The sequence below is a fragment of the Citrus clementina genome, unplaced genomic scaffold (assembly GCF_000493195.1).
Source record: "Citrus clementina cultivar Clemenules unplaced genomic scaffold, Citrus_clementina_v1.0 scaffold_3, whole genome shotgun sequence".
NCBI classification, from domain to species: domain Eukaryota; kingdom Viridiplantae; phylum Streptophyta; class Magnoliopsida; order Sapindales; family Rutaceae; genus Citrus; species Citrus x clementina.
Genome location: NW_006262339.1, coordinates 6,457,112 through 6,471,076, shown reverse-complemented (window position 1 = coordinate 6,471,076; position 13,965 = coordinate 6,457,112). Strand labels below are relative to the sequence as shown.

At 33.0% G+C, this 13,965-nt stretch overlaps 1 protein-coding gene across 2 annotated transcripts; it reads right to left on the bottom strand.

Moving 5' to 3' along the window:
- Positions 1-80: 80 nt before the first annotated feature.
- LOC18047918 (protein TPX2) lies at positions 81-5,927 on the bottom strand. 2 transcript variants are annotated; one of them, XM_006440395.2, is made up of 18 exons: positions 5,438-5,927; positions 5,047-5,193; positions 4,289-4,378; positions 3,792-3,942; positions 3,360-3,468; positions 2,888-2,938; positions 2,669-2,766; positions 2,512-2,587; positions 2,361-2,423; positions 1,992-2,078; positions 1,706-1,767; positions 1,506-1,584; positions 1,368-1,433; positions 1,215-1,277; positions 1,010-1,087; positions 855-899; positions 620-723; positions 81-535 (listed from the first exon to the last, which is right to left on the bottom strand). In XM_006440395.2, the coding sequence occupies exons 1-18, from the start codon at positions 5,604-5,606 to the stop codon at positions 517-519; spliced, it is 1,557 nt and encodes a 518-aa protein (XP_006440458.1). In that variant the 5' UTR covers positions 5,607-5,927; the 3' UTR covers positions 81-516. The 2 variants fall into 2 exon arrangements, with proteins under 2 accessions (XP_006440458.1, XP_024045689.1); XM_024189921.1 differs by lacking the exon at positions 1,368-1,433.
- Positions 5,928-13,965: the final 8,038 nt, after the last annotated feature.

Here is a 13,965-nt window from a genome sequence, read left to right as displayed (position 1 = left end):
ACGATTAAAACACATAAGAAAAAATGAAGATCATATATTGTGCATTTTTTTCTATTTCATCAAGCGAAGTACTAGTCATATATGGCAAAAAGCGACAGTGCTTCCACACTTATGACATTCGGAAAAAGAGTTAAAAAGACATTTTGCTGTTTATATTTTTCAACTAAAGAGTGTTACAGGAGTTAGTTCTACAAAGAAAAAGACAACGGTGTGAGTAAGTAGGCACTGAAAACTGTACAACATTTGCCTTCTTACATTATTATTAGGATCGCAACTTGAGACCTGCAGATTGTACGGACTGCAGAAGTTGTTTTAACATGATCCTGTGAGATTCAGTTCCTTAAAGAGGAAAGAAGTTCAATTGTAGACCTGTGCACTTCAATCAATTCCATATACAAGAAAAACCTATCTCTGTTAATGACGTTTTTTTCTTTTTCTTTTTTTTCTTTTTTGGGTAATATCGAGTATTCTAAATCGGATTCCATGGCTGAAAACTAATTAGGAACATTCTTACTCTCAGCGGATGCCTAAACTCCTGTTCAAATTGTAAACTCAACTAAAATCAGAATGTGAAACATTTAGCAAAATGCAAGACAAACTGTCCTGTCAGTGGGCATACCTCATGCCCAAGGGGGTACCAGCTTTGTTGATGCACCCATCATTCCCACATAGGTTTTGTTTTGCAACAAACCCAGATGTTTTTTCTTTCACTGGTAGTGTCATCTACATGGAAACAAGAATTCCATTCATCCATAAGCAAAAGGAAATTGACAAAAACTGCAATAAAAACAAGAATACAAAACAAATATACAGAGTGCATAAAAGTTATTTATTCGTGGATACACCCATCTTACCTCCTGTTCTCGCTGGAAAGAATTTCCTCTATTTTCTTTTGAGCCCTTACAGTAAACCAAAAAATAAAAAGCAAAATTCAATACAGTCAAAACCAAAATGACAACTAATAACGTAGTATCCACTTAGTCATTACAGTGCTTAAACTAAGCAGAACCTTTATAGGAATGCAGGTCCGTTGAGGTAATTTCAACTGCAATCTATTATTTGGCTGCAGCTCAGAAGTCAGAGAGAGCTAGCATGTGGAAGGAGTTGCAATTAGGAAATATACAAAAGCAAGCACTATTTAGCATTTTTTTATGAAAACAAAGGAATTCACAAGGGACTAAAAAGAAGGTCAACATATTATTCCTGAATTTTACCTTGCTGAAAAGCTCTACTGGTGGATTAGGTCGAACCTTCCTCTCTGTTTGAAAATTAAATTCCTGTATAAAAGTTTTTAAAAAAATAATCAGACTTGGGGGAAAAAAATCTCAAAATGTATGGAAGATAGAATTTAGACATCCATGAACTACCATTGGTACAGTGGTTTCCTGTTTACTATTCCGGAAAACACCAATCTCTCCTTTACTTGAAAATATCTACATTCAGACAGGATATCGATCATTATTGTTCGCAGTTACATGTTTTCAAGCAAACTAAACATGTATTACCTTCTTATTAAGAGGAAGAGCTTTGAAGTTGTGCATCACATCACACCCATCCTGCTTTACAGTATTCATGCCACTTGGTCTGGACAAAATAAGAGCAGACAAAGAGTCAGCATTATTAATTAACAAGTAATAGCCCACAGACTGATAACTCCCTTTTAGTCAAAATGTAATTAATACAAGAACCATCAAAACACAATTACCTTTCAAATTCTCTGTTTCCATTTCCTAAAACAGCACTAGCTTTGTCCAGTTCCTGCAATGACTGCAGTGGAGTTTCAGAAGTAATTACAGAGGGCAGTCACCAAATGTAAGAAAGATAAGGCATAGAACTAATAGCACACATTGACAGTTGTAATTATTTATACTTCTTGGGCACAAAGTATAGCCAAAATGATTAAAGATGGTGCTCTTTCTCAGAGAACCAATGAAAAGAAGATTGTCGCTATGATAATGGAAGTTGTATACTCAGTATGATGAGCTAATTACCATATCAGAAGCAGTGCAATGAAGTGAGGAAGATGAAATGGCAGAAGTATGCTGCATAGCCCTCTCCAATGTCTTCAAGCGAAATTCCTGAAAACATTATGACAGCAATTTGAGCTGCAAATTATTAAGGGACTTGTTCTGCGAAAATCTATGTTCTTTTCTTTACTTATCTGAGGAAGCATAGGCATAATTTTTTATCAATTTATGCAAAATTCCTAGAGGACCATATTCTAAGACCCCTTCAAGGATCCTGCTTCAGCAGGACCAGCAGACCAGCAATGGGTAATAATCTTTGCTGTTATGCTTTTTAGATAGTCTCAAAGTACTGCCAATCTACCAACAAGTAGCAAACAAGCATTAAGTACTCACCTGGAACTCTGGCAACCTTGGCATACTCTTTTTTGGGAGAGGCAATGTAGGAGCCTCAAGAATCTACAAAATTACAAAAGTAACTTGAGTTTAAGAAAATAACAAAAAAAGAAAATTGAAAATATTGTAACCATTAATTTCAAGTACCAACTTTTCTGTTTAATGGACGTGCTTTGAATCTATGTGCAGTAGCTGAAATGTTTTCTTGTTCTGCAATAACCTTAGGCCTGATATATAAATTTACGAATGAGCCCAGCAGCCTGTGAGACAAAAACTTGTAAACACTCATTAGAATAGCAACAACAAACCTTATCCTTTGCGCCCTATTTGCTGTTTCAAGGTCAGGCTCTCTTGGAATTGTAAGTCTCAGACGGGCATGCAGAGAGTTTTTATCAATAGTCCCGTCCTGCAACCCAGGAATGATGTATAAATTTACAAAATAAGGGAATAAGTCATGCATTTGTACACTGGGAAAATAAGAAAACAATTTACGGTCCCATTCCAGTATCAAGCAAGAGGTAACATACTCTTTTAGGTGCCTTGTGTACCAAATTACTTTGAGGCTTTATGTCAGCAACCTGTTAAACAAAAAAGGGGTGCTGAGCTTACGTGCCAACCAATAAGATCAAAACTACATTACAACTACGAAAGCTCAAGAAATGAAGCATACAATCAGGTCCTTGCCCTAAAATTCTAGACAATCAAGCCAGAATGCACAACCAACCCTACCAAAGTTGAGCCAGTTAAGTCACCTAGCAAATAGTTATAACTCAATAACATTACTTTGCATATCATCCAAAGAGAAGATCAAATAGATTTTGTTGAACACCATCATTGAAAACCTCTTATCACGTACAATTATTCAGTAATTGATGGTGAGTAACTGAGCCTTAGAAATAAAGTCCTTTTATCACTAAAAAATGACTATTTATGCAAAACACTTGTTTTCGTTGGCCCAAGAACAAAGAAATAGGAAGATAGCTTGCATAATAAGTGTACCTTACGCAAGTGACCTCCCTCAAGTTTCTGCCTCTTTGCAGCTTGACTTTCGACCAAAGAAGAATTACACACACTCCTATCGCCAATTTGAACCAGTTGCATCTGGAATCTAACAAGCAAATGTAATAGCATTACAAAACTGAAACAGTACATAGAAAGGCTGAATAAGCAGTCTGCACGTAAAGACAAAATTAAAAAAGGCTAAATGAGTGGTACTGCACATATAAAGGAAATCAAGAAAGGCTACATAAAGGCAATAGCATCAACCAACAATTTAGGAACTTTGAAACCTCTGCGAGTCATTAAGAAAAAACTAAAACGGACAAAAAAAAAATTCAGTTCTCAGATCAGTGATATGAAAACATACAATTTTAGAATTATTATGTGAAAAAAACAGTGACAAAGCTGTGTACTGAGAAATAAGATATTCACCTGGAGTTACCAACTTGCACTGGCCGGTTTTGTTTGGCTAAGTGACTTGTTGTAGGCTTCATCAGAGTTGAGCTTCTAGAATGAGCTTTCTTGGCTGATTTAGCATTAGATTTTACTTTATCATGGGATATGTGATCATAAAATTCCAATCCTGGGAGGGGGGTGGGAATAAGGGGAATAGCATTCGAAACTTTCAGTTATCAAGGTGAGAAACAGATCAAGTTACTGAAGAAAGCCAAAAAATATAAAAATCAGAATAGCACCCAGTAAACAAGAACAAAATTTGAAATAAAGCAAAAGTAAAACAGTCAAAAGTAATCATGGAAAAAATAACATAAAATAAAATATCATGGAAAAGATAACATAAAATAAAATAATAGCCAAAGAATTTTCAATTTCCCAAGATTATTTGAATACTACATTGTAAAACCATGAGCAAAAAGTGCACCAGGTTGAAGCACCTATTAGACTATTACTCAAGGCAGCACATTGCTCACCTGTAGTTAAGTTTAACAGTTGATTTGGAACCTTCTGTAGATTGCCACTTTGTAAGTTGCTGAAAATCCCTTTGATCATTCCAGCACAGTCTAGAGGATAGTATAAAACATGATTATATCAGTAAAACACAATTTAGATTTTAGTATTTATGAAGATGCCAAGAGAATGGTCTTCAATTTCCAGTTTTTGCTGAAATGTGTCTATTACGTGCAAGATACCAAAAGAACCATCCTATAAGACGCTTAATTATAAAACACCTTGTCAAACAAGGGGTGACACAAGCTGTGAAAGCAATTGAGGTGAAAGTAGTAAAGGTGGTCTGGGCATCAGAGACAGTCTGATGCTGCACTAGAGGTGGCAATCAGTATGCCCAAATATAAATTGCCATGGTGAACATGAGACAACTGACGAGGGGGTTAATCAAGATGTGAGCTGTTATTGATAACAGTGACAGCCAGATTTGCAAAATGAAAAATTTTGTTAAAGAAAAGTTGAAACATCACTCAAAAAAGGCCCAGCTTATCTTGTTTACTTAGTTAACCTACCAAGCTTGAGTCAATCAGGCTTGTTCACTATAGACGCAAGCCAATGAATACTTGGATTCATACAAAATTCTTAAAACACTCAAACGAGGAAACAAACTTTAGATTAAATAATTTGATAGAAATATAACTCATTTGTAACTCTACATCAAATTGAGTTAGCAGCACATAATGTTTATAACTACAAAAGATTACACCAGCCAAAAAGTTTATACCAGTATCCTCCACATTGGTGATTGAACATTCAGCGCCCATGCCATTATCAGAATCGTTTTCAGGGGCAGAAGTAACCTTTGTTTTTGGAGAAGTATTAACATTTTCCAGAAGAATGTCCTCTCTTAGAAACAACTTTGTCACAAATGCTGCAACACAAATTTTAACACAAAAAATGATAAAAAGTAAGTGATCGTGTTACATTGTTTCGTAAAGCAAAGGCGTAAAAATTACTCTACACAGCAATAATTAAAGAAAGGTTAAGGAAAAAAGAAGTACACATCTCATACGGAACGTGCAAATGACTAACTGAATCAAAAAAAGAAGGTGAAAAGGTGAAACTTTTATCAGATTGAGGAAATGTTAGGGTTTCAAAGCTTAAGAGCGACTCACGAGAAGGTGGATAATTCGGTGCTGATTCGAACCATAGCTCGGCCTCACGCGCCTCCGCAAACGACTCTTCGCGAGTGAAGTCGAAGAAACGTGCGGCGTCGAACTCGTACTCGAGATCAATCTCACGCGCCTCAAACACCGGTAACTCCACCTCCATTTCTTCTTCCATCTCCGTCTCTATGAAGTTCTCTACCTGCTTATGAATGAGCGTATCTATATGTGTCAAATTGAAAACTTTGATTAGTTAAAACCCTAAATCAAAGAAACTATCGCGGATTTTACAAACAAGAGAGAGGGCGCAAACTTCGCGGAGCTTCAGTAAAACAGCAAAGGAAATGAAATCAAATGAATAGTGTTGTTAGTTAATTTCCGAAAACAAAAACGAAGGTGAAGGTACAACATTTGCAGTGCAAGGTACAAGTGCCATGAAGCTTTATTGACCCGCTTTTGAACTTCTTTTTGGTTTCGTTTCTGTTTTTGTTTTTATTATAGCGCCGGGCCGCCGGGGTTTGCAACGATCTAATATTTTGAATTTATGGGTATGGAAATATTAAAATAAGGCCATTTTAAATTTTGATGACTCGAATGCCCCTGAGGTTTTGGGAAAATGGCGGGTTTATTTGGAAATTACTTTTTATAATTATCAATTTAGTTTGTGATAAATCTAGCACTTATCATCACCTTAACAAAACAATACGATTCTATTATTTCCTCATTAAGCAGATATAATGATAAAGTGACCATATAATATAGCGTGATTTATTTTTTTAGATAATTTCTTACCTTATCATACATCAAGTCAAATATTAAGTATTTACTACTACAATTTGGATTATAAAACTTTTTAAAAAGTATGATTTATAAAATATATAATTCACTTATCATATAAGTTTGATTTAGTTCTTTTTAATGATTAATTCGACAAAATTTCTTAAATGAAATACTTGACTTATGGAGTGTAAACAATACTAGGTTTTATGCTTAGAAAAGAAACATAAATTTTAATGAGTTTTTACATGTTAAAAATAAATTATTATTTATATTAATTGAAAATTTTAGTAGCTAATTATTTGTATTCAATAACTACAGAACTAACCTAAATTAAAGATAATATATTTTAAATCAAAACTCTAATTAAATTTGATTAGCCTGTTTTACAATTTATTGCAAAACAATGAGCTTCGACCTTTTTTCTTTTCTTTTCTTTTTGATAGGAGCTATGACTTCATTCTCACTAAAATAAATGAACAAAAATTAATAATAAATGTATGATGTAAAGCTCAATCGGTTTTATGTGTAATTTGAAATTTAAATAGAGGAAGGGCAAGATGGTCAAACGGGAGTGGGGTTTGTCTAAGAAGTGAGGGGCAAAATTATTGGGGTACGAGCCGTTTTCATTTTCGGGCGCCGAGAAACTGTCGAGGAGTCTGAAATTTCGGCGGGATTTGAGTCAGCCCTTGTGATTTGAAGGATATTGCGAGATTGCCCCTAACGGTTTTATTCGTTTGTCAGGTAGGAAAAGAGGTGGGAAAGTGGTGGGGGCCTGCATGCTCGATTTTAAATAATGTGATTAATGAGAATTATTGGATGAAATTTACTATTTGTAATAATTAAATAAAATAAAATAAAATAATTTAAAGTGTTCCTTGTGCGGCAGTTCTTTATAAGTTAAATAACTTAAATTCCATGAAAAATAAAAAATCATACCAGTTAAATAGGATATAGATAAATTTACAACTTGAAAAGTAGAATAAACCAATTCAAACACAACAATTAAACGTCACAAAAATTTAATTATTTAATATTCTGTATGTACAAAATATAATAAATTATACTAGTTATTTATAAACGGTATAAAAATTATTTTATATAAATTCTTTCTTATAAATCACTTCATAAATAAATTTCATTGCTCACAAACCAATTGTATTTTTATCTTATATCACTTCAATTTAATTACATTTCTTGATTGATATAAATTTTGTAACAAAATAATTTACATGTTTAGTGAAAAATAAACAAAATAATCTTCATAGATAATGTTTTATATTACAAGTGATGAAAAATATAAACTCATTAAATTTTTTGATAAGCACAAATGCTCAATTTCTACCAATGAATTATTTAGAAAGAAATCTTTCAAATTAATGAATAAATAATTGATATGGCATTTTGAGAATTTGATTAATTAATAAAGATTAAAGCCATCTTTATGTTCATTTTATTTCCATTATTATTACATTCTTCTCAAATCTCAAAATGATTTCGAATCTTTTTCGATCTTTTAAATGGACGATTATGTATTTTTCTGAACATAGTTATCATTACACAATTCCCTAATTTTCATTGTGTGTGATTTTATAATTTTCTTCCTATTTTAATATTTTTTATTATATCATTCACCATATACTATGTCTAAAATTACATCAAAATAACTTTTAAAAAATGTTTATTTATGGGCAGTATTAACAACTTTGTGATTCAATTCACAAACCATTTATTATAAATTGATGAGATATTTTTAAGGTGTTTAATTCGTGTAAAATTTTGCATATTAATATTTTACAATTTCAAGACTAGTATTGTGAACAACAAAATGAAATGGTACATCTAAATAATGCATATAAAATGCATCCAATTTTAAGTCTCTTTTAAAAAGAAAAGCTCTAATTTAGAGTCTTATGGCATAATTTTATAATGATTTCGTTTACTATATATGCCCTCATTAAAAAAAATCGATATTTTTTTTTATCTTCTATAGTGAATTAATGATTAGAAATATTTTTTTTGTTTATATATAAAAATTCAAGATTAAGGAATTACGTGTAACTTGGGTAACTGGTAACTATTCTTTAAAACAAAAAAAAAAAAAAATCAAGGCTGCATATGTTTCATTTAGTATAAAATGGTTTACAATAATTCTACTACTGATGCTGTAATTCTTTTAATAGCAGTAAAATAAAATCTGCAGAGGAAATGTCAAAATAGCATTGCCAAGTACTTAAAAGAGAGAAAGGAAAGGTCAACATGATCTAGAGCAAGTAATTGAACAATAAGGTTCCATATCTTGAGGGTTGGGCTCAAGCCCTTATCTGGCCTTGAGATTTTATAGGGATAGATATCTCAGATTTTCAAGTTAATGTTTGGTAGACTTGTGGATTACGCACAAAAAATTATATATATTTAGACTTTCGCTTGACTTCACATTGTATGTATTTAAATTATAACATTTTAAAAATAAATAAATAAATAGAATCACAAATAAAGTTGCTATTCGCCTGAAAAGTAGACGTTTAATGTTCTAGGGCTCTATTATCATGATTTTTAAGCCACAATTGTCATAGGATAATACTTCTAATTGTCAAGGAAAATGGATCGATGCTAACACTGTTAACTGTTAAGTAAAAATTATTTATTATTATTTTCCAAACTTATTTTTTAATAAATGATTATCTATCAAAACAAAATTGCAAGTGTTTATCAAATACTCAAGAACCTTGGTTTGTCACCCAAATTGTTGAAAAATTAAAATAAAATATCTGACCCTCTAAAATCTCATGCCACACTCCTTTCGATCTTCAATCTTTTAAAATACCAATCAATAGGAGTCGGCTTTTATTACTATTATTATTATTATTATTATTATTATTATTATTATTATTATTATTATTATTATTATTTTGGCTTGCATTTAATTCCACTATGCAACTCTTTAGTACTTGTTCTTCCTACTCTTTAAAAAAAAAAAGATCAGTATATAGTTTTGATCTTGATTAATGTTGCCTAGATTATTTTATTGTATGTTGAAACTCACCACGAGGCTCCTCATGCTAATTCCTATCTTCATCAAACAGAAACCATGTTTTGATTTACAATTAAAAAGCTCCAACCATAACTTACATGTAGTTCCATTGAACGAACATGTACAAGCAGTCCTTGCAGCAAGTACCAAATTTTGAAATGGCAACAATTCCCTATCTATCTGCGGGTAGGCATATTAGCATGGAGATGGAGATTGTTATTTGTGGCTTTTAAACTTAAAGACTTTTCTTGCATTAATATAACTCACGGATTCTTTATAACCAAACAGGAACGTTTCAATGTGAATACCAGAAACCTTTTCCCAATCTCTTTAAAAATTTACGAAAGCAAACGCCTGCCGGTGCCAAACCAGGTAAAAAGAGAACCAAATTGTATAGTCACAGGGAAAGTAATTAGACCATATGCACTAGTCTCGGAGAAAATATGGGAAGCTTTCAACTTCATAGCATTTACTTTGGGATCGCCTTCATCTATTTCTGCCGGCACTTGAATAAAGTAACTGTTAAAGGAGCCTAAGTTTGAATTCAGTGCCTCAGAGTGATGACCCGGAAGGTCGAGAAAACCAATTAATGTTGTCCATTAATTATGAGTACAGTACTGGCTAGATATCATATCATTGTTCTGTGTTCATTCAATGCGGTCACGGGATTCATGTTAATGGGATACCCTTGTATGAAACATTAATGGTTTGGATTATCATCTTGGTTCACTTTCTAAATGCGTGTCTATTGAAGTTTCATTTAATTATTTAGCGAAAGGCTACTTTACAATTATTGTTGTTTATAATTGTCACAAGCTTTGGTTATTATGGGGGTTTGATTATAGACACAAGGGCCTTTTACTTCACGCTTTGGAACTTTTTTCCCATTTAACGCCATGTGTCACACCCATACTACGCAAGGAAGTTTGTAAAGTAGTAGTTTAAATGTGCATCATTATTGTATCATTAAGGCTGCATTTAGATGGATTAACTTTTAGATTTAAATTAGATTGGATTATATACAAAAGTACCTTTTGCTTGATACAATATTGGATATAACTATGTTAATTTAAGTTAATAAAGTTAAATAATTATTTAAATATAATAATTTTAAATTATATGGATAATTATTGACTTTAATATTTAATATTCAGTACTACTTAAAAGAAATAGTTGATTATTTTTATGGTTAATACTTAATACTAGTTTAAATAAATTAATGATTAAAATTTTGATATTTAATCTTAAATTAAATATAATTTAAAATAAATTATTAAATAAAATTTCTATTGATACGAGAATTTGGATGAGTTGGTTAGTGACTCGATCTCAGATCCCTACATCAGCATTAAATTTATTTGGTGGGAAGTTGCTGGTTGATCTCCAAGAAAATCCTCTAACCACGAGCAGATAATTCATGAGCTGATAATCTGTGAACTGCTGTTCAGTGAGCACCATGAGCAGATGATCCATGAGCATATAATCAATGAGCAGATGATCCATGAGCAGATAATCTACGAGCAGATGATCTACGAGTAGATAATCCACGAGCAGATGATCCACAAGCAAATGATCCATGAGCAGATACTCGATGAGCAGATAACCCGCAAGCTTGCGAGCACAAAGAACAGTAAGAGGGCACCGGAAGTTTTTCTAGCGAAAATCCTCCGATGCTCAAGTCAGCGATTTGTGTCTCTTTGGAAAAACTTGTACCACAATTCACGTGGCTTAATTATGAATGCTTTAAACAAAAAGTTTTAAGTAAATTTATGGGAAAACAATAGAAAATAATCAATCTTAAAGAAAAAAAATCATGAGAGAAAGAGAAATTTCTCAGTGATAGAGAGAGAAAAAGTTCCCATGGGTTCAGTCGCCCAAAGAGAGAGAGAAAAGAATCCCCCATTTTTCCTTCTTTTCCAATGGTTTTTATAGGAAATTATGGCGGTTTTTATCCTCTCCCATAAAATTCTCAAGAAAACTACTAATTTTTAGCCCACTAAGAACATGGTCCCTAATATATCGAAGAAAATAATTGAGATTTGTTTTTATTGAGTCGTGCTTCCTGGTAACCTATTGGTCAAGATGATCTGCTCGAGGTCACCAAATAATCTTTTGGTCGAGATAATGTGCCCGAGATCACCGAATAACATCCCGGTCGAGATGATGTGCTCGAGGTCATCAAATAACATCCTAGTCGGGGTGATGTGCTCGAGGTCACCCAATAACATATTGGTCGAGGTGATGTGCTCAATGTCACCAAATAACATCCTAGTTGGGATGATATGCTCGAGATCACCAAATAACATCTTGGTCGAGGTGATGTGCTCGAGGTGACCAATAACATCTTAATCGAGGTGTTGTACTTGAGGTCACCAAATAACATCCTGGTCGAGGTGACCAAATAATCTCCTGGTAGCCTATCAACTATTTGCTCACTTTTTACTTTGAGGAGAGCATAAAAATGTACGAGCAAACACCTTATTTTGGTCACCCCATTTCATTCCTCAAACACCAAACAATTTTGATATTCTAATATAATATAAAAAAATTATGAAACTAAAAAATATATATATATATAATATGGTTTGATTATTAATGGAAACGACCGAAAGCCGGTGGTCTTTTGGGCTGAAGGAATGTCGACCTCATCGGTTTATAGCAAAAATGCATAGCCAAGAGTTTCAATTTGAGTCTCAAAGTATGAACGACAAAAACAAAGCTAGCAGACGGAGATACAAATAGTACAATAAATAGCTGGATATACTCGAAACATGCATCCACCCATCAATGTCTAACCAAATAACAAAAACTAAACTGTCAAGATTCGCAAGTCATAACCGTTGTTACTTGTAAAGATAAAGCCCGCAACCAACTTTGCATTCAAGCCGCAAACATCCGCATCAAATCATCAAATACTAGACGTGTGCTCACAATTATACCATATCTATTTGTGCGTGTATGCACATGTTTCTGTCGTATTTTGCCGATTACTAATGGCTGGCCATGTAATTGTGGCCTGTGATGGAGAGAGCAACCATGAATCTCACAGCATCCTAAGTTCATCGTCCACGTGTCACGATGACAAGGGTCGATTTGTCTTTTGCCCTTTTTTTTCGATTTTTGGGGTGAAGATGAGGTAGAAATCTCCTGGATAAATTCATCTGCAATTTCTAAGCTTCTTCCAAACTTCCCTTAACATGTTACTTGGACAACCGACTTAACTTTCAGTCAATGGAGTGTACATGCGGCATAAAAAAAAATAATAATAATCTATAGTTCAATAAATGGATCACTCACATACATGCCGGCCATAATTGACCTCCAAATCCAAATTTAACAAGCAAAGCGTTTGGCTCAAGTAAGCATCACCCGGTTCTTTATTATTATTTTCTTTTGTGGGAATTCAACGTTATGGTCCTAGCAAAAAGGGTCGGGAAAATGACTAGACTAGACAACTTTTGTTGCATGAATTATAAGTTAACCGAGAGGAAAAATAAAAATGAAAAACTAAATTATAGGGTGCCTGGGCCCCTGGGGATATTTTTTGGTGGCTTGCCTTGCTGGATTTGGGCTTGTGGTGGTAGGGAGATGAGGAAGAGACAAATTCGGCTGATTGTCTCCAAGTGCAATGCAAATACTCCGACGTCCAATTGGGGCCAGATTCCATCATATTTTGTTCCATACAGAGAATTTATTATGGAACCAATAGACCATCCATCCTATTATTAAAATTGTCAGATTAAAACATTGTCTGTCTCTTGTTACTAAAATGATGATGTTAAGTTATCTGGCTACTGAAATTACGATGAACCCAAGTAACTCTGTCGTATTTGTCGAGAAAAATTGCATCATTAGTTGCGAGAAAATAACATGGTGTTTTTGGAGATTGTGTGAGGATGGAATCTGGATTATCCTTTTGACTTTTACGTTAGTGACCACTTGTTTGTATTATTTGACAGCATGAAAAGGAGACTGCATTTGTCTGTTTGTTAAGAATTATTAAACTGGTGACTTCGACGGATCTCCATGATCCAAATTAATTCATTCATTCATTCATTAATGCTGCGAGTTTTCAAGAATACTCAAACAGATGCTGTGCATGCGTACTGGACGCCATCTGTGAATCTGTGATCTCTACTTTCAATCTGGAAAATCACATCAATGCAATTTGTTTTCCAACTTGCATCATAAGTAAAGCAATGTCAATAAACCTCAATTCATCATCTTTTAGATTAGATAGAGGTTTAATTTACCTCTTTAAAAATACGAAAACTTAATTTACTTTATTTTTATTTAAAAAATAAAGATAAATATGAGATATGTTGGTCACTCTATTTTTTTTAAAAAAAACTTTTTAATAATAGATGAACGTAAATTGATATTTTCATATTTTTTAATAAAAATAAAAGATTGTCATTCTAAATAAAGAGTGATTTACAATTTATCGTCAAGTATTATGTGTCGTTATTTTATTTTACGATTATATTAATAATAAAAATAAAATTGATCAATAGTAAAACATTCGATAAACACCCAACGGCACATTTGATAATATTTAATGACGGATACAAACATGACCTAATTATTTAAATAAAATATTAATTTTTTTTCTTTTTTTAATAACAATTTCTACTTCTATCCAGTCTCCATAACCCACTAAAGAGCAAAAAATTTTTGAATCCTGAACACCTTTTATCTCCAACACGAAAATGTCAAAGCAAGCAAC